The sequence below is a fragment of the Pogona vitticeps genome, chromosome 4, assembly GCF_051106095.1.
Source record: "Pogona vitticeps strain Pit_001003342236 chromosome 4, PviZW2.1, whole genome shotgun sequence".
In the NCBI taxonomy this organism is placed as follows: domain Eukaryota; kingdom Metazoa; phylum Chordata; class Lepidosauria; order Squamata; family Agamidae; genus Pogona; species Pogona vitticeps.
The window spans coordinates 186,510,419-186,537,018 of NC_135786.1; the positions used below are offsets into that span (position 1 = coordinate 186,510,419).

The following is a 26,600-nucleotide window of genomic DNA, read 5'->3' on the forward strand; positions in this document are numbered from 1 at the left end:
TTAAAATCTGTTTAATGCATTCCGATGGGCTTAAAACTCCCCGTCCAGCGAAGAACCTCCATAGGGCAGCCATTTTTGCTGCCTGTCTTGCGAGGAATTCGTCCCTAAACACAGCGGGGAGCCATTTTATTTACTTGGTGGCCATTTTGAAACAGCCGATCAGCTGTTGGAAACTCGTCATTTTGCGAAGAATAGGTTCCCAAAGCAGGGAACTGATCATCGCAAAGTGAAATTGCCCCATAGGAAACATTGTTTTGTGATCGCAAAAAGTTCATTGTAATGCGATTTCGTCGTTAAACGAAGCGATTGTAATGCAAGGCACCACTGTGTTAATACATAAGGTAAAGGTTCCCCTTGCCATTTAGTCCAGTCGTGTCTGACTCTAGGGGGCGGTGCTCATCCCTGTTTCCAAGCCATAGAGCCAGGGTTTGTCCGTACAGTTTCCATGTTCACGTGGTCAGCACGACTAGACACGGAAGTGGTACCTTCCCACCGAAGTGGTACCTATTTATCTACTCGCATTTTTACATGCTTTTGAACTGCTAGGTTGGCAGGAGCTAGGACAAGTGACAGGAGCTCACTCTGTTGTGTGGATTCGATCTTACAACTGCTGGTCTTCTGACCTTGCAGCACAGAGGTTTTCTGCGGTTTAACCCACAGCGCCACCACGTCCCCTAAAATATATAAACACATAGCAAGTCTTTATACTGATATATTATTTATTTCATCCACTCCCCTTTATGCATATTTATAATGCAAAAATATAAATAACATGATCTAAAAGCCTGAGAATTAGTTTCTGTTGATCCAATGGGCCTTCCCAATTGTTCAAAATCTTGAGTGTTAGCTAAATAAAAAAATATATGCACACACACATAGAGTCTGGATAAAATAAATAATGTATCAGAGCATAATATTCAGACAATAAAGACTTACTATGTATTACATATATACTGTGTAAAATATACTGTGTATGTTTCTGTACCGTAAATATATGTATATATACCGTGTGTATGTGTGTCTGTATATATTTTTTAACACAGCTGCTCTCTAATCTAGAACTACAAACACTTTCCAATGAATGCTATAAGAGTTTTGGGCAAGACTATTTCTTTACCATCATAATTGATCCCAGAAAAGGTTCAAGGAGGAAGCCCTGTTTGTCTGAACTGGGTCGGGTTGCGTGGAAGCCCTGTTTGTCTGAACTGGGTCGGGTTGCGTGGCAGGAGAGTTCACGCGAACACAAACGTGTTACTCCCGCCCCCAAAGGAATCACAAGACCCTCTCCCGCTGCTGCTTTCCGAGGTCCTAGAAAGCCTTTTCCCAGCTGTTCTTGCCCAAACTCGCCTCTGCCCTCCGTGCCACGCTGCAAATCTTTTTGCCACACACAGACCCGCCTCTCCTTCCGGCCACCGCCATGGACGACGACGACCTCCGCCTGCCCCGATAATCCCAGCGCTCTTCCCGCCTCCGCCCCCCCCATCTCTCCGCCGCCGGCGCTCCTCCAAAGAGAGGCCCCGGCTGGAGGAGGGCAAGCCCCGCCCTCTCCCGGGGACGCATGCGCCCACCGCCCCGTCCCCCCCTTGCTGGTGGGATCTCGGCCGCCGACTCCCAAGGCTCTCCGAGCTTCGCCGGGAAGAAAGGGAAAGAGGCGCCGCTCGCGATGTTATGGCGGCCAATGACCCGGAAGCAGGGCAGAGACAAGTGAGTTCGCGGCCGTGGGAAGGAGGAGGTGGGCGAAGAGCGGCGTGGACGCAGGGACTCCCACCTCTTGGCCGGCGATTTTTTGCTTCAGAGTTTTTAGGCAGCTCTTTCTTGCTTAAGTGGCTGTGTCTGTAACTGGAGAAGAAAAAGGCACGCGGTGGAGCTGACTTAACACGTTTTGCGGCCACGTAGAAGTTAGAAGTCAAAGAACCGGACTGGTTCACACGTTAAACACCTAAGACGAGTCCTGCCGGGCGAGAGGGCGACCAGTAGTAGTCGCTTGCCCTCTTGTTTGCCCACTTCTCGCAAGCGCTCAAGAGCTGCACTGCTCTGCATAATAGGGGAAATCCATTTAACCATCACTGTTGTTACCTTGCATTCGTGTTAGAGGAGGATCAGGGGTAACATTGTGCTTTCTGTTTCTGAAATGTAGAACTGAGATGCACCCTAGCAAGCAACGACTGTTGTTATCCCATAGCTTTAAAAGAAAAAAGAAAAATGAAGGGGATGGGAGAGAAGATGCATGCACTGGATTCCAGATCCATAATGGAACTCACCTTTCTTTTCTGTCAATGAGGTGCTTATTAGCCTTAAGCACACATTCTGATGTACAATTTCCTAAACCAATTACTATATCTGTGTGAATGGGTATTAACGGAATGCTGCTTTTGCAAGAGGTGATTACACATTAGCCAAAATCCTGTTACTTAGTACAAAGTAGGCCCATTGAATCCATGGGGATTTAGTGAGTTAACGCCTCTCTACTGATTCAAATGGGTCTATTATAACTGTGGCTAACTATACTAAAGTAAAATGCAGTTATAGTGGAGCTATTTGAATTAATAGAATTTATGGAGGATTTGATTCACGAAATCCTCTTTGATCCAGTGGGCCTAGTCTGGTGCAATTTACTACACTAAGCAACAGGATTTTGGCCAATATGTGATTTCCCCGCACATAAATAATTCCTTTCAACATGCTGTTCCACAAGCACAGACAAGTCTTGATGGATAGAAATTGTGATTAAAACTGTAATCTGGTACGTACTCGCTTATCTGGAAGTAAGACCCACTCACCTCAACAGAGAAGGTTGTTGAAGATGGTGCTTGATAGAGCTTTCTATCAAGATGTTCCTGTTTCAAGCATTGCCTTTGCAATGCACTCATTTGGTGGCCCTAGGTAGAAAGCACCTCTTGCACCATGTACATTAATGTGTTATTTGGCTCCCTCATTTTGTTAGATCTTGATACACTGTATGCATCATAATATCATGGTGCATGGTGGAACCTAAATGGAGCATTATTTTCTGAGGCTAAATCAGGCCTTTGGTAACTTTTTTTGGTATTTCAGATTTTTCTTTCTGGATTTCCACTACAACTCTGGTGATTTTCTTTGGAAAGATATACAATCGTGATATTAAATTGCTCAGTTAGATATGCATCATCATCAGATGTTCTGTCTCCCGCCTCTACCCCACTCACTTTCTGAACAGTACTTCTCTTCTTTAGTTCTGTTAGGGCCTTATAGCACAATCCTAATTGTTTACTTTTTAAAGTGTGTAATAGCTTGAGTTGAAGAGACATCTTTGCTACGAGTCAAACTTTAAAAAAAAAAACAACTGATTAAGTAAAGCATGGTTGCTGAGCTTCACTGGCTGTTAAAATATTTTGAGCCTGTTTCTTCCCAAACTATTATGCAAGGCAGTGTTGCTATTGTATGAATGCTGGAGCTGATCTTAGTGCCTCAGGCGTCTGAGTAGAGGTCTGTCGTTTATTTTGACAATTGAATTGTAGCAATAGGGATCAGCAATAATTAGGGTATCACCAAAACTGTAGTCAGTCCTAGCACACTAAAGGGGAAATAGTATGCCTTTGTGTTGCTTGTGAGAACCTTAGACACAGTCTTGGGAATCGTTATGTAGGTGAGGTAAATCATAGTAATGGGGGATGAAAGTCCAGTGGTCTACGGTAAGCATGATGACACCATCCTGAGACAGTTGTTGCTTTTTATGGCATATTGAACAAAATACAGTAGGTTTATGATTATACATTGAAGGCAGGAAAAGCACTGCTAACTTTGAATTAGGTTATGTGTCATGCCTCATTTTAATAAATTACCGTATTTAGCTTCGTGAGGGGCAGTGCACATGTTAAAATAATTTGGCATTGTTTTCTGTCAGAAAGAAGAAATTGAAGCCCTGTCTGCTATATATGGTGATGAATGGTGTGTTGTTAATGAAGAAGAGAAAATATTTTGCATTAAGATCAGCGAATGCCTGGAACAGCCAAAGTGGACTCTCTGTCTGCAGGTAGGTTTGTTGTTACCAGTGTTTCACATAGAGTTTGAAACTGGGTGTTCTCAAAAAGCTATAGTGGAACTTAAATGGAAGATTAGTTTTTGAGGCTGAATCAGGCCTTTGGAAATCAATCAATCAATCAATCAATCAATCAATCAATCAATCAATCTATCTATCTATCTATCTATCTATCTATCTATCTATCTATCTATCTATCTATCTATCTATCTATCTATCTATCTATCTATCTATCTATCTATCTATCTATCTATCTATCTATTTTTGGTATCTCAGATATTATTGTCTGAATTCCCACCCCAACTCTGGTAATTTTATTTTGAAAGATAGGTGACTGTGATGGATCATAATTTGTGTCTAGAAAAAGTAACAGTCTCAACATGAACACTAATTTAACATTTCTAGGTTTGGTTTTGCCTAGGAGAAGTGACTGAACTGGAAGTGTGGCTTTTATTTTTATGTTATCTTATTTCTAGAAGGCAAACGCTGTAAATGCTGATCAATGATTTTGAAGTAAATTATTAATGTAAAAATTTGTATGTTTTGGTATGTCTGTTTAATATATATAGTCAAAATTGATTGCAAACCATTGTAGTTTACTGAATATACCGAAAAAGGAGCAAAAATACAGTATTTACAGTCAAATCAAAACAGACTAAAATTCAAACTACAATTAAGTGTAAATTCTTAATCTAATTAGTGCAGTGATTAAATCATCTGTTTCTTTATTGTACATGTGTAGCACAAAATTTTGCAACCTTGGCCATGGTTTCCCTTGAAGTGTCAGAGAGGACAGAAATATAGAATTTCTCTGGTCCACTAGGATAATATTTTAAAATTGGAGAAATGCGTAAATTGCATGAGTTCTTATAAAATGCACAATGAAACAAGACATATTCCACAGTTTCTATCATGCCGAATTGGCAAGGGAAATCACATCTGGAATAGAGATGGGCACAAACCACCAGTTTGGCAGTTCATGCTATTTCAGTTTTTGGCTGAACAGGTGTTTGGATCTTCCCAGCCCTGTCCTGTGTGGGTGCCCACTCAGAGGCAGCACCTGAAGGAGGTGGGGCAGGGAAGCAGGAGCGCTGCCTCAGAGTGGGAGCCTGCCAAATGAGGTGGGGCTGGGAAGCACCAAAGACTTGTTTGGCTGAAATACAAACTGGCAGGAACTGCCAAAATGGTGGTTCACGCCCATCTCTAATCTGGAGTATTTCCCATTCTTCAGAAAACCCTGTTAGGATCACTATATGTCAGAGGCAACACACAACAACAACATTTATAATAAGTAAATTATTTTCTTTGTCAGATAGGATTTTTCTTTTTTCCAAATTTTGGGAAGTTGTCTTCTGATTTCCAGAGTTTGCGTTTGTTTGTTCGAAGTATAGAAAGACAAATCTCATGTATTTTATGTGAGCTTAATAATGGAGCTGACATTGACTAACGTCGTGATTCTGTTCATTTGTACAGTATGCTGAAGTAAATCAAAATCTGCTTATTATATAGGATTGTAGTCTAAGGCTGTTGGTGCTTCCTATTACTTTCTAGAATTTTAATAATATTTCAGAACTGTTCTGCATTAACTCTTTTTTCCCAGTTACCAGCTAATTTATTATTTTTTCATAACAACTGGTTCAATTTTTTAAAAAAATAATCTTCCAGGTGATCTTGCCTCCAGAATATCCGACAGCAGCCCCACCTATTTACCAAATTAAGTAAGTGCTAGTTTCTTCAGAAATAATAAATTTCATGCATTTTATCTTATTTCACTAATAGCTTAATTTAAATTAGTACATACATTGATTTCTATGTAACCTTCCATACCCATGCCAAAGATGTGTTGTACTTTCTTAAGTTCATGCAGTCTAGTCTCTGTACAGTGCGTATATGAAACAAAATCTGTGTAAGAGTTACTTAGATTATAACCAATTGTACATGCATTTTTGAAATCAGCATTGACAGAACCAAAACATTGTGGTGTGGGTAATATTTACACATGAATAAGAGTGTATTTTAAGCCTTTCAAGCAAAGGTGCTCTGCAGATGTGCCACTATACTGGCTCTTAGTTCTGGCATTGCCAATATGAAGGCCCTTCTCCACACGATAGACCATTAAATTGGCTTTTTTAATTGAAATCAGAGTCGAAATCATAGAAGTATCTTTATGACATTTCTCCCCGCCGTGCTTCTTACCATGAACTTATTTAGAACTCTTCTGTTTAAGAGTTCTTTAAGGAAGGAATAGAAAGTATACGGCTAAGCTATATGGGGCTCCGTCAGAGTAAATAGCATTGGTGGTCCTAGTGTGTAAAAGTGCAAGTAGTTTCATCCATGTCTAGAACCATTTTGTGTGTTGGAGTATGCAGATCAATGGTGTCCCAGTATGCAGTGGGTGATTCTGTCAGTCTTTCAGTTCTACCCTGCTATTGGAGCACTATAGAGCATTGGTCACGTCCTGCCCCTCCTCTCCATGTGTACCTTCTTCCTTGAAGAAGGGCCTTTTCCAAGATGGAGATTGCCTGAGCACATGCTCTCTGATGGCTTTCTCTCCGTCCACACTTGCATCCATGCCATCTAGCTTTAGGGGGTGGTTTACCCAGTTTAGAAACATTCTGTAAAGCAGCGGTTCCCAACCGTTTTGGGACTGCGGACCAGCTGAGTCTCTGAGGAAGGCGCCCCCCCTGCAGGTGTGCGCTCTCTCTCGGGCGCATGTGCGAAGCAGTGGGGGAGCACACCAGCGCTGGCACGCACACACGTATGCAAAGCAGCTGTGGGGAGGGGAGTGGGGGCGGGGGGGGCTGGGGGGCGGGAGGTATGTCTTCATGTCCCGGTCCAGCTCAGGCCACAGACCGGCACTGGGCCACGGACCGGGGGTTGACAACCTCTGCTTTAAAGCTAAAGAAACTTATACTTTGTTTTTCACTCAAATGCTATAGTTAATAAACCTTTTTCTAAAGTTATTAGAGGTAACTCCATGTTTTTGACTCTGTACTTAATTTAGCTCATTGAAGATAATTGGTCCGAACACACAGTAATCTGTAACATTGTGACTAAGTATACTCTTAAGACATTGGAGTTGGGACCTTCCATCCCATTAGATATAGGTGTATAGTGAGGAGAAATACCATAACATTCTGAAAGTGAAAGAACTTGATGCAATTCTGTTAAGTACAATAAATTAGAGAATCAAAAAGCCTGTAATATCTTCTTGTAGTTCTGTTAAAGTAGAACTACGTGGGAGATTCAGCATACCTGGTATTCTTCCTTTGAGCTGCTTTGGAAAGATTAAAAAACGAAAACTGGAGATGAAAGGAATTTGTTTCCACTAAGTTTACTTTCAACATTTATAACGGTTTAATTAAAGTCAGTGTTCTTCTATTAAAAAAAAAGAGTATGCTCATATTTTTAGCAATTTGTTTTGTTTCATAGGTGAATGGTGTCTAACACAAGGCAGCATGCTACCCCTTGAGTGCCCCTATCGTCATAGCCTCTACCTGCTGCTGGATTCACTGTGGTGGTGATAGCAAAAGTTCTAGTCCAAACGTGAAAAGATACGCAAGGCTTGGGCAGCTAATTTTTAAGTAGAATTGTGCCCCAGAAACGCAGCAAGCACATTCTGCTTAAAAACAGATGTGTCCCTTCTGTGCACTTCATTTACAGTAAACAGTCATGTAACCCAAAGAAGTTCTATGCCCTAGGATTGTATTAATGTAACCCTGAGCCCTTCTAAATCTGGGAGATTTTTGTTTAGGGGAATTCAGCAAATCTTAAAGTACATAGAGATAAATCAAGTGAAATATGCAATTTGTGTAAGGTCACACCAAAACTGTTGAAAGGGAGGTTAGTCCACACAAATTTGATTATTTTCATTCTTTCTTCAATACGGTCACATATTAAAAAACCATACAGAACATACAGAAAAAAACCCTCCTATATTTAGTGTATAATGTGATTTCAACATTTCCTCTCTAGTTCTCATAGCAATCAGCAACAATTTAGACACCCTGTCATTAATATAAGTGGATGCACACTCTGAGCAGGACAGTAACAACTCTGTGGGGCTACCATGCAGAGAAAAACCTATTAGTGGAGAGATTAACTTCTTTCTACAATCATCATACATTCTGCAGTGAAAAATAACATGTTCAACTGATTCGATATCCCCATTTCCACAGCACAAGTTTGATCATTAAACAGAATTTCCCTAAATCACCCATCTCGTAGTAACGATAGCAATACATTAAAGCGAGCTAACGTGAATGCTCCTGTATTTTGGAATGGACAATGCATATAAGTATGGAGCAATGAAGAGTCCGTAGTTGTTAATTTTGATTATATGTCACCCTGGTGTGTGAGGAACAAAGAGAGTGTCTACAGAAACTGATGCAATTTTGTTCTGTGATCCAAGTGCAGCTTTTCAAACTTCTGCAGAGCAGGAAAAACCAGTTGCTGCTGAGCACATGTTTTTAGGAAAGGTTATGCAGGTGACTAAAAGGGAGTAAGTGTGGATCCACAGCAGGCTCAGATGCAGACTGAGCCTGCTGAAATCTTCTAATTCTCTGTTATCTTTGCTGTGATGTGGATGCTTTCCAAAGCATGAAGTGGGTGAGGAGATAGGGTTGCTGCATACCCTGCAAAGCAGGATATGCAGCAACCCTATCTCCTCACCCACTTCATGCTTGGGGAAAAATCCCTATCTCCTCACCCACTTCATGCTTGGGAAAATCTTTAATAACTTTAAACTTTTCCTGTGTCATTCCATACATTTATTTGCAGAAGTCAGCCCTGGTTTTTTTGATGGTATTTACCACCATTTCAGCATTAGTTTCTTTAAAGAGAAGGGAAACTAAAAAGGCAAAATATTGCAGCACATGAAAGACAAATGACTTTATTTCAGCATGAGCTTTCATGGATTAAAATCTGAGACACAGAACAAATACATGGCCTGTATATTCTATAATAGACAAAGTGGCTGTGGCTTGTTAACACAGAAATAGGTCTATAAAAGTGTAAATTATTTCAGTTAGCAGGTCCAGGCCCAAATGACAGCTGAAGACCAAGTAGACTTGGCTGTCATAGATATGCTAAGAGATGCTTCTGAGAAAGAGGTAAGAATTTGTCAATGGAGTGGTCGACTGTTTTATGGAAAGTTGGGCTCTTAATACTGTGTTTTTCCATGTATAAGACACCCCCATGTATAAGATGTCCCTCATTTTTCTAACCTAAAATTAAGAAATCTAAATGGGGCTTAGCATGTGTAGGGGGAAAGGGATCGAAGTGCTGTAGGATCGCTTTGATACCTGCTTTCTCCCTTCATGCTAAGCCCCGTGGGGCTTAGCAAAAGGAGGAGGAAAGGGATCAAAGCAGTCCCGCAACTACATCATCATTTTGATCCCTTTCCCCCTTATACAGCCATGGTATTGCTTTGATTCTTTCCCCCCTTTTTTGTTAAGCCCCATGGGACTTAGCAAGCAGAGGGGAAAGCAGGGATCAAAGCGATCCTGCAGAGGTTTGATCCCTGCTTTCCTTTTGCTAAGGATTAGCAAGTGGAGGGGAAAGCAGGGATCAAAGCCCTGCAGGAACAATTTGATTACTGCATTTCCCTCCACTTGTTTTTGTACTCTCCTCAGCTTCCGTGTATAAGATGACCCTCAGTTTTTAGTCTAAAAATTTTAGACAAAAGTGTAGTTTTATACATGGAAAAATACGGTATATGCCTTGTTCTCTATTGAGGCCCTTAAAGATGCTCTGGAACTTGTTTATGTAGTCAGTCTCTCTTGAGTATTTCTCTGTACAGTGGGGTCTTGACTTGAGAACTTAATCCATATTGGAAGGCGGTTCTCAAGTCAAAAAGTTCTCAAGTCAAATCTGCATTTCCCATAGGAATGCATTGAAAACCATTTGATCCGTATCTGCTCTTTTCCGTCCATAGAAACTAATGGGAAGCTGCTATTCCGCCTTCGACCACTAGAGGGGGATTTTTTTCTCTTTTTTTCTTAGGTCAAGAAAGGTTCAGGGAAGGCAGGGAAAATACAGTCCAGGCAGTGCAGTACCAGGCAGTCTGAAGACTGTCTCCCAATCCACTCTCTAAACGCTGGGAGGAGTGAGGAAGCAGACAGGCACCCTTTTCACTGGCCAACAGTTAACTGAAAGTTCACATTTTGCACTTTCCCTGCCTCCCACGTGTTTTTTTTTTTCAGTTCTTAACTCAAATCTAAGTACTTAAGTCAAGTCAGTATTTTCCTATGAGAGCGGTTCTTAAGTCAAAATGTTCTTAACTTGAGCCGTTCTTAAGTCAAGACCCCACTGTAATTTATTTATTTTTTCTACAATAGCCACTTTGAAATCCATGACAGAGCGTCTGTCCTTGGAGGTTGAAATGTTCTGAAGCTGGTTTTTCTGTTTTGCGACTTCTCATGTCAGATTTGTGTCTATTTGTTCTTTTGCACAGAGATTTTTTTTCCCTATGTAGAAAGCAAAGGGGAGAAGATGGCTTAAATCACATTAGAGCAGTGCTTCCCAACCTCAGGTAATCCAAGTGTTCTTGGACTACAATTCCCAGAAGCCTTCACCACCAGTTTTGGTGGCTGAGATTTCTGGGAGTTGTGGTCCAAGAACACCTGGGTTACCCAAGGTTTGGAACCACTGAATGAGAGAATAAGTAAACATGCCTGTGATGTAGTGGCAGACGTTGTTGGGTCCCCTTGATGGTGCTTCCAATGCAGATATTGGTGAGTGGGGAGGTGTATTTTGATCCATGAAAACTTGTGCTGAAATAGTCACCTGTCTTTAAAGTGCTACAACTTACCTTTTAAAATTCTTTTTCTTTTCCCAACAAGCTGAGACGGAGTAACATGGGTACCTTTTCGGAAATTAATTAATATAAGTAGAACATAATTTAAGAACATCTATAAATAACATAACATGTTCATTTTTATTAATAGTGCCCCTTGGCTTCAACGACAGGAGTATGAAGAACTAGCAAATAGTCTGGAAGAAATCTATATGTAAGTGATACATATTCCTTCACTACTTCATTATATGGTCTATCACAGGGGTCGTCAACCCCCGGTCCGTGTCCCAATGCTGGTCCATGTGCCCCCCTGTGCATGGAGCTTTCTCCCCCCAACCAGTCCACAGCCCCAAAAAGGTTGGGGATCGCTGATCTATCACACAGTTTGAAAATACAAATGCTGTTGTAAACACTTTGTGCATAACTCCAGAAGATGGCAGTAATTTATTTATTATTTTATTTATTTATTTATTTAATTTATATCCCGCCTATCTAGTCCAATGGACTACTCTAGGCGGCCAACAACAAATATAAAATACAATAAAATAAAACAACAGATTACAGAAGAATTAGAATAAAGAAACAATAAAAGGGAAAAGAAAATCAAAAATAATCTGGTGAGAAGGCCTGCCGAAACATCCAGGTTTTTAATAGATTCTTAAAGGTGCCCAGTGAGGGAGCTCCGCGAATACCAGGAGGTAAGTTGTTCCACAAGCGAGGAGCCACTGCCGAGAAGGCCCTATTTCTTGTTTTCTCTTTCCGGGCCTCCCTCGGCGTTAAGCTCCTCAGCCTCACCTCCTGGCTCGCCCGTGTGATCCGGGTAGAACTTGGTGGGAATAGGCGTTCCGCCAGGTATCGAGGCCCTAAACCGTTTAGGGCTTTATACGTAAGTATTAACACTTTGAAGTCGATGCGGAACCTGATGGGCAGCCAATGCAATGCAGCCAGAGTGGGCGAAATATGTTGGAATTTTTTCACTCCACTGAGTAATCTGGCCGCCGCATTCTGCACCACCTGTAATTTCCGCAGCAATCTCAAAGGAAGCCCCACGTAGAGCGCATTACAGTGGTCTAATCTTGAGATTACGAGCGCGTGTACTAAGGTAGTGAGCGCCCCCACTTCCAGGTAGGGCAAAAACTATGGTGAAGCAGGACTCTGCTGGCCTGTGATTTTATACCAAGGAAGGGATTTTTTTTTTTTAGTATTAGAAAATAATGTGACTTGGAAAGTTAGTCCCAAAAGCAGTAGACAACATCCAGGGAACTACTTTATGTGTGCTTAAAGGGTATGCCAGTGAAGTTTCTTACATTCTGTTTTTTCTAGCAGCAAAGCCTTATAGTGCTTTTGAAAGCTCCCTTAATGCCAGATGGTGACTGTTTTATATAACAAGAATGGCAGCTGTTTCCATAAGAGAAGCGCCATACATCTTGAAACTGGAATCAGTTGTCCGACTCTCTGGATTTCCCTCATTGTCTTAAAATTTCCTTTAAAACTTTTCAGTGAGGAACCATTAAGATATATTTCTGATAATTTTTTGCTCTCTGTAAAAGGAGCTATAGATGTAATGTGAAACTGGTCTTAAATTCAGTAAACGTTGCGGGGACTTAAGGACTTAGCTGTGCACACAACTGTACTTTGGTTTCTCCGGACTTAGTCATTAATTTAACTTGTAGAATTGGGACGTGACTGTATTCAGATGTCGGTCCGAAAGAACCACATTGGATTTTTGAGTTTGCATGGTCTTCTGTATTACTGTCCAGTACTGTGGTGAGGAAGAACTAAAAAATGTTTACTTCCATTTTTGCTTAATCATAAGTTGTCATGTTGGAACCAATAAACCATGATTAATGGTCATTTGACCGTTCATTTGAAACAAGCCAACATGCCTTTCAAGTCTGGGCCTTAGGCCTACTCATTCACTTCGAGCCCGTGGCTTGATTCTTTCTGTGGGCTTGTTCACACCATGCTAACATACAGTTTGGATTGTTGAATGCAGCCAATGTATCGCCAGCTGACTTGTTTCCCAACATATTTTTGGCATTTCTAAATTTTGCGTAATCAAACACTGAAATTCATTGTGGGTTTGTGAGAAGAAAACATTTTCTAAGAATCAAGAATTTGACCTGTATAATAAAGGAGATAATGTTTAGTGAAGCTAGAAACTGACTACGTTCCTGCTTTTCCTGTATTTAAAATAGATTAACTTTGAAATTATAGCAGATGACATAGAAGTGTAAAAATATTATTTCAGTCTACTGAATTTTTAAAAGGCCTTCTGTATTTACACTGGTATATTGCAGTTACATTGTATTCGGATGAAATCCTATCTTTTTGACCTTCCTGAATTATCTCAGACATGTGTATCTTTTGGTGAGACAAATTTCGAAGCAGTGCTGGCTGAAGATCATGGCATTGCACCTTGTTAAGATTGTACATGTGCATATTTAGAGCACAGTACACATATAACATGCTTTTTAGCTCTTTAGTATTATGTAGATTTGGCAATAGATTAGATAATACAGTATTGTGCTCTGGCCTTCTCTGAGATACCTGAATGTTATAGCAAGGGATATTTTCAAGAGGACCATTCTTAAAGCTACTAATATGACATTGGTTAGCCAATAATTCTAATACACTTTGGCTGGAATCCCAAAGATGCATACTAGGAAGTAAGGCCAGTATGGGACTTATTTCTGAATGAACATACATAGCATTGTGCTATCTGACTACATTCATGTAATATTTTAGAGCAATATGATGGAGACTAAAGTCATAACCTTTTATATATATATATATATTTTTACTCGAAATCCCAGAATTCTCCATGAACTCCTCAGGTAGGATTTTGGGATTTCTAGGCCACAAACACACACCTACAGACATCTTCATTTCACTCACCTGGAGAAAGTTTGAGGCCTCTTCTGGGCTTTATTTCCTGCACCAGTGCTTCTTGGGAGTAGGTGCTACAATGCTTCCTGAGGGTGATTGTCTCTGCCTTTAAGCCTATAGGAGAATTCATCCTAAAAAATCACCACCCTCCAGGAAGCATTGGGGCAGGAACCTCAGGCTTTCTCCAGGTGAGTGAAGATGTCTCGGGTGTATGTTTGTGGACTAAAACTCCCAAAATTCTGCCTGAAGAGTTCATGGAGAATTTTTGGATTTTGAGTAAAAAAACAAAACAAAACAAAAATTAGCACATCTCTAACTGAGACCATGATTTTTTTCTGGAATGAAGGGGTTAATTGTTGCCTTCTAAACATGCGGGCCTGTAATATTTATACAGTTTTAGCTGCTTGCATATTATTTTTAATGAAACTGAGAGTTGCTTTCTGTATTTTACATTATTTTTCAGACAGAACCTTGGTGAAAGTATCCTGTATCAGTGGATAGAGAAGCTAAGGGAATTTTTGATAGAAAAGTCACAAACATCTGATTTAGGTAATGCAATAAATCTTGTATGTTTACACTTTATTAACTTGCACTACACTAATTAATTTTTAATAGTGGTTAAATTTGTGAGCTTAAAGAAGTTGATGCCAGCAATATATCAGCACAGCTATAATATATTGGTATATAGACTGGCGTTTTAGTTGTTCAACCCAAATCACAGTTTATCATCTTGATACAATATGTGAGCAGAGACATTTCAGTGTGGTGGATTTATTGGCGGATGGATACCCAGAGTGGCGTAGCAGATAGAGTGATGCCAAAGCAGCTTCTTGGCAAGGAGAGGTAGAGTTGGGTGTCATCCGCATAGCGGTGATACTGAACCCCAGATAGCACTATAAGGGGTATTAGATTGCCATAGAAAATGGGTCCAGCAGCTTGCCAGTCTTCATCTTCCCTTAGACTGTTCCTGAACTACCTAGCTGTCATTTGAAATCTTAGTGTGTCTGATGTGATTTGCATATTATGTTTCGGCCATTGAGACAGTGGGCAAAACTGACCTATTGTGTTTTGATCCCTAAACGTAATTCTGCAGTTTTAGGTTTCACAAGGTGAGATGCCTGTTTTACTTGCCATGACTGATTTGTTCAAAATAAGCATGTCCAAAAGTTAAGTATTTAATTCCTTTAAAACCTGGAAATTAGAACACCTGAAAGTCATTTTGTATGTTAACTTGGAATATGGAAAGAATAGTGAGACATCTGTAGGCCATTAATGTAACAAATAGATATGTGTTTGGCACAGAAGTTCCTACAAATTATAATAAAAATTTTTTATAATTTATTACATGGTTCTGATACGTATAATTAATACATCCTTCACGTTTCCTTGGTTAAATGTGATGTAAAATCTACATTATATACGTTTACCAAAGAGGTTCCAGTCATTAAATCTTTGTGATACACTTCAAAATTTATTCAGCACAGGAATTGAATTTTGCTGCAAATTTCTCCAAACTGTTATGACTTAAAATAATTGGAAGCGTGAAGAACTTATTAAAATAGCTGTCACTTATACCAGCAGGGCCAGATGTTAAAAAAAGCACAGAAGAAATTGGTGTAGAATATGAAGATTTCCAACTAAATGAACAGCCTCTCCAGGAGTGTACAACTTTAACACTGGATTTTAATCTGTTTGAAAGTCTAGAAGGTAGAGTAGAGCTACTGCTGTTTTTATTCTATTTTGGCTCTTACTTTTTGTATATTATATTGAAATGTTGAAATAGGAAAATTAAAACAAAGGAAATGTATTGGAAGCAATTTTGGAGGTATAGTTAACCAACTTGTTTTCCTGTACAGTAGGACCCCCGTATCAGGGTATCGGTATCTGCAGTTTCACTTCTCCACAGCTTGAAAATATTAAAAATATTAAAAGAAAAAGTCTAGAATTATTTTTCATTTGTTATACATATTTCATATTTCTAGATTGTTTTCCTTTTACCATGCTATCTCGTCTGTCTGTCTGTCTGTCTTCTCTCTCTCTCTCTCTTTCACTATTATCCACTGCCGGGGGTTTGGAACCTATCCCAAATGGATATGGGGGTCTTACTGTAATTGAATTTTTAAAGAATATTATTATGGATAGCAGAAGTATCTATATGTTCAAGTGAAAGTTTCATGATTGATAAAGAAGCCTCTGAATAGAAAGGGGTAGGAGATGGAGACTATGCTACCTTTTGCATTTTTACTCCCAGTATCCACCCTTTAGGTGTACAGTAGGTGTTTGAGCTGATGAAGCCAGCGTGTGTATACCTTCATGAAACCTGGAATCCTGATTGAGACTATTAATTACAAAAAGGAGCAGAAGATAAGTTTAGTGGATTCATTCTGAATTGCCTAGGGACTTGGTATGATAATCCATCAGTGAACCAAATCTGAATTCTAAAATTTGCAGGTGAAGAATTACCTCCAGTTTATCATGGCAATCCAATTACAGATCGAAGAAGCACTTTCCAGGCACATTTAGCACCTATAGTGAGCCCCAAACAGGTTAGTAAAGCCTGCTTTCAGCTGACCATTTCATTCTTTTGCCCATTCTTAGTCATGTACATTGGACCAGCATATTCATAAACAAATGAATTTGTGAAGCATAAGACTATCAGAATTTTTGGATTATAGCTGTTTTTAATCATTTACATGTGCAGACTGAAGGGTCTGAATTCCTGCAGAACTGCAGGAGTTTCCCCAGGCAAGCTTCTGGGGCCTTTAGCCAAGAAATCAAAGTGCTCACAGTTGTTTTAAATCACAGATGGGGAATGAAGGGTTTGTCCTGAGCCATGCTACTAAATCCACAAAGGTGGAGGCAGTGACTAGAAGGGGGCTAAGTTCCATGGAACCTTCAGTGCACTATGGCAGGGGTCCCCAACCCCCAATCTGCTGGTCCATGGCCTTGGCCAGACCGGGCCGTGGAGAGTGACCTCCTGCCTCCTGTACACACTCTCCCAGCAGCCCACCCACACAGCCCTTTCTCGCATGCGTGAGAGTGCCTGTGTGCCCATGTGAGCGAGCACCACCCCTTCGCACATGCACGTGAGCACGGGGAAGCGCCCCGTGCGCACCGACCCCGTCCTCCAACCGGTCCGTGCTGTCAAAAAGGTTGGGGACCACTGCACTATGGGGCTGGTAGTTCTTTAAGAGGCACCTTGTACAAAGTATAATGGTTAGGGAGACTTTCAGCTCCATAATGCCTTGCAGCTCCCATGGAGCTTAGTTCAAACTCTTCATGAATTCAGCAACATGGCCCAGGTAGCCCCTCCATTCTCTATATGTAAGTGATTAAAAACAACTGTGAGTACTTTGATTTCTTTGCAAAAGCTCTCAGAAGTCTGTTAATGTCTGGGAGCTGCAATCCAAAAATTCTGAAAGTTCCCCACTTATAATTTATGACTCATTCTCTTAATTAATACATCACAAATATATTTGTACTCTTAAGATGCAGCTGTCATAAAAACTAGTTTGGTGTAAAGACTTGGGAAGTCAGGTTTCGAATCCCCGCTGATCCATGAAATTCACTGAGTAACTTTGGGCCAATCATTTTTTTCTCAATTGGATTTACCTCACAGATTGTTGTGAGGGTGAAGTGGGGAGGAGTTGTGCCTTGTACACTTCCTTGAGTTTATTGGAAGAAAGGAGGGATAATAATTTAATAAGTAAATATTCCAGAACATATTGTTAGTTTTAATATTGTTACCTAGTGTGTCAAGTGAATGAGGTGAGAAACTTCTTTTATGATAATTCTGAATCCAAAGCTAGCTAGTTGAATTTATATCTTGCTTACCCATTCCCTTCCTCTTGATCTTCTATACACGTGCTAACATTCTGTTATTTAGCATAATAAGTCACATTAGAGTAGGCCCATTGAAAGTGGGGATTTGGTGAGTTAACTCCTCTGTAAGTTCCATTAATTTCTGATGGACCTACTTTAGTTATGGTATAGTTTAGCATAGTAAGTTACAGCCATAGGCCTATTTGAATCAGTGGAACTTATGGAACTCATCACATTCCCGCTGATTTAATGGGTCTACTCTGTTGGAACTTATTACACTAAGCCAGTGGTTCCCAATCTTGGGTCCCTGTGAGGCTTCTGCTTCAGGCTCTTTTCTTCGTTCAAATAAATCAGGAGATGTTTTGTTATTTAGAAACAGGTGTGATGTTTATTGGTGTGTTCAACAAATAACCGGTGTCAATAAAATTATTCCAGTGCTTTCCTTCTTCGGACAACGGGTCAGCCAGGGGCTTCCATTCTTCGTCTAGGAACGGGTTCCCTTCACCTGAGTTCCAAGGACCTGGCCAATCTATAGATAAATTCGGGTTCACTGCCTGTCCTGCTTCACCTTCCAGCAGGGGCACGGTGTCGTCGTGCCGGCCCCCCACCCACATGGAACATCCAATGGGGTTGTGTGTCTTTCAGGGTCCTCCCTGTACCCCTTCATCCTCATTTCACTCACCCGCCATTCCAGCCTCTCCCTTTTTCTCTCTACTCTTCCTTTTTCTTCTCTTAGCTTTCTCCTCCACTCTCTGGCTTCTGCTTCTCCCCAATAAGAGAGTCTCGGAGAGATTTCTGTCCTTTTTCTATAGCCTGCTTCCTCCTTTGGGATTCTCATCCTTTCCCATTCTCCGGTCCAGGGATCCTCCATCCAGACCCACTCCCAACCTGGTGGTGACTGTTCTTCCCTTCTCTTTATGTCCGCTGTTCCCGCCTCTATCTCCACCCTCTTCTTCCACTCTATCCCCGTCATTTTTCCCTGAGTTTCTTCAATGGTTAACTTTTGTATTTCTCCTTCTATTTCCCGTGTATTTGTCCCTCGCTGTTCTGTTCTCTTGGGAGACGAGGCGGGCAGGGTCTGTTTCTCGGCGGTAAGAGGAAGGGATGGCACTCCAGCGAGAGGGCTACCACTCTCGCCACCGGTCTCACAGTCCCCAGATGTTCTTGGACTAAAACTCCTAGAAGCCTTTACTACTAGCTATGCTAGCAGGATTTCTGGGTGTTGTAGCCCAAGAAAGTCTGGGGACCCAAGATGGGGAACTGTGGCCTTCCTGGTGATGTTGGTCAACAACTGTGATGTTCTCTGCCCATTGGTCATGCTGTAACAGAGCAAAATGCAACGAGTAAAATGGGCCACAGTCCCCCATCTCTGCTAATCTCAATTCGGAGTTAGTCTCCCTGAACTCAGTGTGACTCAGCTTCTGAGTAGACAGGCTTTCAATACAAACTTGCCATGTTGTATCAGCATACTCTCCTTTTTCAGCAGTGTGGTGTGTTTGCTGTGGGGGTGGGAGAGTTTTTTCTTTGCAAATTAATTTCTGGCTAATTAAAGTACAGTTCATTTATTTACACTGTCCCCCCTTGGTGCTTTTCCCCCTTAGAAAGGGATATTGTGATTTGGGAAAATATTTTCAAAGCAAAATTCTCTTTGGAAATGCTATGAACTGTTTCTTGGGCTATGCTACAGCAGTGTTTCTCTCTCTAGCATAGGAAGTGAATTTGCTATAAAATAATGGGAATACCACTTAGATAAATATTGAAAATGTATTTTGATAACTCTAGAGATATGCTTTTTTCTGTCTCCTTTTGAATTAAAAGCTATTTGCTTGCCAGGCATATTTTCTCAAGCTTTCACAGCTTTAATAATGTTTTGCTTAAAGTACTATTAATTATGCACTGTTTATTAAAACAGTTCCTTTAATCCAGTGTTTATCTAGTACAGGGAAACATGAGCCATTTGATAAGAATAGAACTGTAGTTACTGTGTTTAAGGAGATTCAGTAAAAAGGCATTACATTATTACATTATTATCAAATTATTTATTGAGCTTTTGATGCCTGTAGTATCAATAGTAGATTAAACATATAAGGAAGGTATTGGATAGTCTTGCATATTTCCAGTATAAACACATTAGATTCTGTAATCTATCGGGTGGTAAGCAAGCAGAGGGGTTTTTTTTCTTGAACTCCTTTTTAGTTCATTCACTGGAAGGAAAAACATTACAGAGTGTATGAAGAGAGGGTAAGATCAAGAGCTAGTCATACTTAGAGTAGATTCATTTAAATCAGTGCCTTGTGTTATGGCTAACAATTCCCATTAATTTCAGTGGATCTAGATTCTGTAATATACAGTGGTCTCTCACATAGCAACGTTAATCGGTGCAGCAAAAATTGCTGCTAAGCGATTTCGTCACTATGCGATTTTAAAAAGCCCATAGGAATGCATTGAAACCCCTTCAATGCGTTCCTATGGGCTTAAAACTGACCTTTAAGCGAAGATCCTCCATACGGCGGCCATGTTTGCTGCCCAGTAAGCGAGGAATCTGTCCCTAAACACAGCGGGCGGCCATTTTTTTAACCCGGCGGCCATTTTGGAACCGCCGATCAGCTGGGGGAAAATCATCGCTTTGCGATAATCGGTAAGCGAAACAGGGAACCGATCATCACAAAGCGAAAAAACCCCATTCAGACCATCGCAAAGCGATCGCAAAATCTTCATCACTATGCGATTTCGTCGTTAAACGGGGCGCCCGTTAAGCGAGGCACCACTGTACTGGATTAGAGAATGGGTCTTCAGGATGCTGCAGGTCAACGTGTGGGAAGTACTGATGGTTTTGTTTCTACAGTGGTGCCTTGAGTTACGAACTTAATTGGTTCCGGAACTCCGGTCGTAACTCGAAATGGTCGTACATCGAAGCACCATTTCCCATAGGAATGCATTGAAATGCAATTAATCCATTCGGGCCGAAGAAAAAAAATCACCAAAAAAACACCACCTACTACAAGACCCATCGGAAATGCAATTAATCTGTTCCGGCCGAAGGAGGGGGAAAAAAAAGAAAAGAAAGCAAAGCATGCAGGACCCTTCGGAAATGCAAAAAAAAAAAAGCAAATTAAAAAGCAAACAAAATGTTCAAGACCCTTCAGAAATGGGGAAAAAGCAAAGCAGCAAGCAAACAAACAAACCATTCAAGACCTTTCAGAAATGCAAAAAAGCAAAGAAGGAAGCAAACTTTGCAAGACCCATCAGAAATGCAAAAAAAGCAAAGCAGAAAACAAACAAACTGTGCAAGGCCCATCGGAAACGGGGGAAAAGCAAGTCAGAAAGCAAACAAACTGTAAAAGACCAATCGGAAATGGGGAAATAATAAAGTAGAAAGCAAACAAACCGTGCAAGACCCATCAGAAATGCAAAAAAGCAAAGCAAAAAAACCCCACAAGACCCATCGGAAATGGGGGGGAACCAAAATGCAAACAAACCCCACAAGACCCATCGGAAATCGGAAAAAACCCACCAAAAAACAAACCAGTTGTGCAAGACCCATCATAGCATATAAACAATCCCAGCACCCAGCCCGAAACCACACTGCAAAACCCACCCAGAACAGTTTTTGAAAAGTAGAAAGCAGCACCATCTTACCAGGCAGTCCGAAGCCTCCTCTGATCACGCTCACAAAGAAGCAGCCTCTTTGCCACCAATGGTTAGCAATTTGAATTCCCTGCCTTTTTACCTGCCTTTTTCTTGTTGTAACTTGAACTCCGGCCTCAAGTTGAAGCAGAATTTTGTGGCCGGAGTTGGTTGTAACTCGAAATGGTTGTATGTTGGGACGTTCGTAAGTCGAGGCACCACTGTAATGCTTCATTTAATTATAATCAGTTATAGAGATGGGGACTTTGTATTTGTATACAAATACGAAGCCCACTGGCACAGGTGGCTGGTAGGACTAACACACACACCCGAACCTGCCAGATCACTTACCATGTACCTCGTATTGCTGGCATAATTTTCAGTGCCACAATCATGCCAGTAGCCCAGCCTGCCTCCCTGTTTGCTCTGGCAAGGGGGCAGGAGCATGAGTCTTCCTGCTCAGCTGCAGAGTGGCCAGGCAAGCAGGGAGATGGGGCTGTGGCAGCTGGGCTACTGCAGCGATTGGGACACTGAAGATGACGTTGGCCATGCGTGCTGCACGGTAAGTAGTCCAGCGCATTCTGAGGGTGGGTGTTAATCAGGCCGGCCATCTGTGCCTGCTCTGATCAAATATTGTATGATTAACTATGGATAATACCTCTTTTACAAGATCTTCAAGTGAGATGTAAAAGTTTTTATAATTGTCTAAAAAAATCTTTCTTTTCTCCCAAGGTGAAAAGTGTTCTGGCTGAGTTGTACAAGAATAAGAAAATAGCCAATGCCACTCACAACATATATGCCTATAGGTGAGTGGCTGATTTTAAGTGGTAGTCATTTCAAAATGGTGGACAAGTTTGATATTTGATTTTGTTCCTTCACACTGCTATCTAGGCTTTTAGGCAGAGTAAATGAGAGTGGTCATTCACAGATACAGTATTAGAGCATTTGAGTAAAATAAATGTGTCATAAACAAGGAAAACTATTGCAATCTGTGTTTGAACTGCAGCAGTTGTGTAAGAATAATTGATGCTACTATATTACAACCCAGCACTCTTCTTTATTCCAGGATATACTGTGAGGACAAGCAGACTTTCTTACAGGATTGTGAAGATGATGGTGAGACAGCTGCAGGTGGTCGTCTTCTCCATCTCATGCAGGTAAAAAGAACTAACTGGAGAAAACATTTCCTTTGTTTGTAATGCCAACATAAGCTTTATGATTCAATTAATTTAGTTAAGCCTAATTGGCTGAAATCCTATTGCACACAGTTCTACTTGTGTAATGGAAATGACATTGTCAACAGTGGAATATTGTTGCTGATTAAAGGCTTCCTTTTACAATTTTGAGGTGAGCATGGCTTATACACAATGTGACAAAGTCACATGTACCTCTAAATCACAAAAGGAAGCCATTAATCAGTGGCAATTTGCTGCTACCAGTGACATTATTCCTGTACAGGTGAGCTCCGCCCTACAGGTTTTCAGCTATCATGTTGGTCTTAAGAACATGACTAAAAGTAAACTGAAACCAGCAGAAATCTTAGACATTCAGATGCCCTTACTTTATTCTATGAAACCCAATGCGTTTCAAACCTTTGTTAGTTTTAAGGCCTTTCTCAGAGTATAAAAATAAAATAAAGATACAGTTGTGCCCCGCTTAATGATTACCCCGTATAACAACAATTCCGCTTCACAATGATGTTTTTGCGATTGCAATTGTGATCGCAAAACAATGTTTTAATGGGGTTTTTTCACTTTACGACAATTGGTTCCCTGCTTTGGGAACCGATTCTTCGCATTACGACGATCAAAATACTGTAGCTGATTGTTGGGTTTTCAAAATGGCCGCCGGCTGCTCAAAATGGCTCCCTGCTGTTTTTAGGAGGCATTTTTCGCTTAACAGGCACCCGAAAATGGCCGCTGTATGGAGGATCTTCGCTGGACAAGCAGGTATTCAGCCCATTGGAATGCATTGAATGGTTTTCAGTGCATTTCAATGGGCTTTTTTATTTCGCTTGACGACATTTTCGCTCTACAGCAGTTTTGCTGGAACTAATTAACATCATCAAGCGAGGCACCACTGTATGTGCAAAGCCCCCACATTGCCTTCCATTGAAAGGGTCAGTTGTGCTCAAATAAAACTCTTATTCTCTTTAACATGAACTCAAATATTGCCTACTCGGCATATAACAAAAATGTCTCTTTAAGGGTGCCAGGAAGTTTCAACATTCTCCCAAATGAACTCATCTTAGTTTTTTAGGGCTGCAGAGTGAAACCCCACCTTCTCCATAAAGCCCAACACAGCCCTCAGGTGTGCACAGAGTATTACAGCAATGATGACAAACACAAGCTTGTAGACTTCCCTGCACATGGGTAGCTTCAGCGGTCACCCCGTCAGGTCCTGGATATTCCTCCAAGGGTGTGGGTGCAGCTATGCCCCGATGTGCCTCCCCTACAATGTGCTCAAAGTCCTGCCAGACTCGGGAAGGCTTGCAGTGGGGCTTGCAGTGGCAGCGGAGGTGGAGGAGTAGGTGGTCAAGGCCACGGGTTCCCCTCCTTGGAGTTCCGTGGCAGGGAAAGGGCATCCCTGGGGTTGCTTTTGCTGGCATTGTGCCCCAAGTTGATCTCTCCAATGCCTCACCTCTCTCATTGCTTTGCCTCGTCCCAACGCACCCTGGCTGTCTCCTCCAGGGTAACACTGAACTCCACCTAATCACTGGAGTCTGTTTCCTGGCAGTAGATAGTTTCCCAGCCCTCCTTGGAACGTATGGCCATTGTGGGTTCCTCCTGGACCTCAAGCGCAGCAAGAGCATCACCCAACAATCATCCTCCTTTGATTCTGTTTTGCCCTTCTGTTCCTCTGCACTGGTGCTCACTTGCAGACCCTCAAAGGCATTGCTAGTATCTCCACCCCAATCCAGAGGTGAGCTGCAGGTGTGTAAGCACACGCTAGCTCATGCAGAGGGTGACAGCCCACACTCCCCCCCCTTGCAGGGACAGAGCTATTGGTCTCACAAGATAAATTTTAAATTGTTTTTTTGCTTTAAATATTACAGCAGAACAGTCACATTCCAATCATGTCATTCAAAGGTCTGTATAAAATAACAGCTTAGAAGTCTAGCAAGATCTGTACATCAGAGAGTTTACTCCAAATCAGTCTCTTGTAGTTTATCTTCTGTATGTCTGTACATTTGTGTTTTTACATAGATCCTAGATGTCCGAAATGTTTTGGTGGTGGTGTCTCGCTGGTATGGTGGCATCCTGCTAGGACCAGATCGTTTTAAACATATCAACAATTGTGCCAGAAACATACTTGTGGAACAGAAGTACACTTATTCTTCTGTAAGTTACCTTAAAATAACAGTAGTAGTCCTTCCTTCCTGAAAACATGCTTGCTTCCAAGTATTCATACAGTGGATCTGAAATATAGGCCTGATCCTGGAAACCATCAGCATTGTCTAGAATGTAATTAATGTAATGTAATTTTTCAGAGCATTTTCTCTTTAAGAAGATGAGCTCTCAAAACACATAGTTTATCCAATCTTAAAAATAGTTTGGTAGTAGAGATTGTTTCTGGAGGGGAAATGGTACTAGGATTAATTTCAATCTTTTAAGACACTTTCTCTTCAAATCTTCAAACTGGTTTTTAAACTTGCAAAGAAATTAAAGAGCAGCATTGAAATCTTGTGTAACATTTTCTGAGTAGGAAACCGTTGGAAAGAAATGAGATGTGCATGCCTGCAGTAGGGCGCTGTGACACTCAAGTTTTTTTACTTGCTTCCTTGGTTGCTTTGTCTCTACCCCATAGGAGCAGGATCACTATAAAAGGAAAGAATGGAAATTAGTTTATTTATTTTATTTATTTATTGAATTTATATCCCGCCCATCTAGTCAATAAACTACTCTGGGTGGTGTGTTTATGGGGAGTGAAGAGGAAGGGAATGTGTAGGCAGCATAAAACTGAGAAAGGACAAGTCTTAATTTGACTGATCAAAAAAGTCTTCATGGGAGAAATGGAATCTTGGGGGTAGTGGCTTGAGGGGGAAGTAGGTTGACACAGAGGAAGAGTGAAGTGGGCGTGGGACAAAATTGTGAGGTCAAGGTGAGACAAATATTGCAGTGTCAGGAGAAGAGGCAAGGCAGAGGATGTAGAGGTGAAGAGTTTTAAACATAAACACTGGGTAGTAGTAATGTGCCTTCATTTTTAGGAGCTTGGACTTTCAATCCAAGATCAAAGTATTCTTGAAACTGAATATAAAATCTATTAAAATAGCATATTTTGTATGAAATGTAATCTTTTGCAATCACTTGTTAAGTTGGCTAAAATACTGGAAGGCAGCTTGCATAGTGGACACATTCAATATATTATTTATAATAAAATAGCAAACCAGTATTCTTGTTGTTAGCCGCAAAAAGGGGGCAAATGAAACATATTGGTTTTCATATGATGGGAGTTTTTAGAATATATTAATCAGAAATGACACCAGTGCATCAGTTAAAGTCAAGCATAAATGGTTTGTTAGACATTGTTAATGCGATATCTTTTTTTTCTGTGGAACATATCCTACAGGTAACAAAAGGCATGACTATACTGTTCTTTATTTAAAGTTAGCAGAAAATAGAATTCAAAATCTTAGTATAATATCCTTCGCAATTGCAAACAATTTGCATCATTTCACAGCCAAAAAAGTAATCTAAAATACAACAGTAAATTTTTTTTTAGAATGCTTACAGAGAAGAATGGATATATTCACCTTAAATTGAATATTAAATTCATTTAGCTTTAAGTATGCTAAGGGTTCAGAAAAACAGGGTAGCATATGCAAAAACAACAACAAAAAATCAAGAATGATGTAGTCATATTTGTTTGTCTCCCTACCCCCCAGGAAAATTTGTCTAAGCAGCTGGGGAAGAACAGAAAAATAAAGAAAGACAAGAAGAAAATGGAACATTGATTCACTGTAGAAAAACTGCACAGTGATGTTTCATTTTTGCCTATATAGATGGAGCCACTCATTGATGAAAGGAACTTTCAAAATTCTCTGTGCTTTATTTCAAAGACATGGACCTACAAACCTGTAATGAAGCAAGTACATTCAAAATTCTATAGAAGATCCAACATGTTCAGACTATTGTCTTGGCTGCTCAATATGAATTGTCAAACAAATGTGTTTCTATGTGTAATCGGTTATTTAATTTGTTTTAAAAATCATTAAAGAATGAAGGGCATAATTTCACTGTCTTTTTATCTTTTGGAGGAATGTTTCTGATAATATACAGAAGTAAGAATCCATGATGCTAATCATGAAGCTTGAATATTGTTAAAAATACAGTTTCAGGTCTGTCTAGTTCTGGCAGGCAGGTGCAGTTCCTAGTTTGCTTACTACCAAGATTCTGTGTTATTATCTGACTCTTGGAAGTGATAGCTGTAAAACAGTACATATATTTC

General features: G+C 40.7%; 2 protein-coding genes across 3 annotated transcripts in view; both read left to right on the plus strand.

Moving 5' to 3' along the window:
• Positions 1 to 26,600, plus strand: part of LOC144589116 (uncharacterized) — a 231,996-nt gene that overhangs the window by 159,325 nt on the left and 46,071 nt on the right. The gene's annotated exons all lie outside the window — the stretch shown is intronic.
• IMPACT (impact RWD domain protein) lies at positions 1,549 to 26,383 on the plus strand. 2 transcript variants are annotated; one of them, XM_020785741.3, is made up of 11 exons: positions 1,549 to 1,704; positions 3,884 to 4,012; positions 5,684 to 5,736; positions 10,966 to 11,028; positions 14,167 to 14,252; positions 15,282 to 15,410; positions 16,155 to 16,249; positions 21,885 to 21,958; positions 22,219 to 22,309; positions 24,359 to 24,493; positions 26,038 to 26,383. In XM_020785741.3, exons 1-11 carry the CDS (start codon positions 1,669 to 1,671, stop codon positions 26,104 to 26,106), a joined length of 960 nt encoding a protein of 319 aa, XP_020641400.3. In that variant the 5' UTR covers positions 1,549 to 1,668; the 3' UTR covers positions 26,107 to 26,383. The 2 variants fall into 2 exon arrangements, with proteins under 2 accessions (XP_020641400.3, XP_020641401.3); XM_020785742.3 differs by having other exon boundaries at positions 15,285 to 15,410.

Excerpts from the sequence above, each read along its gene's own strand:
- IMPACT (XM_020785741.3), top strand. The coding sequence starts at position 1,669 with ATGGCGGCCAATGACCCGGAAGCAGGGCAGAGACAA. Across the intron at positions 5,737-10,965 it reads CCACCTATTTACCAAATTAA|TGCCCCTTGGCTTCAACGAC; the intron begins GTAAGTGCTAGT and ends TTTTATTAATAG. Across the intron at positions 16,250-21,884 it reads CTATAGTGAGCCCCAAACAG|GTGAAAAGTGTTCTGGCTGA; the intron begins GTTAGTAAAGCC and ends TTTTCTCCCAAG.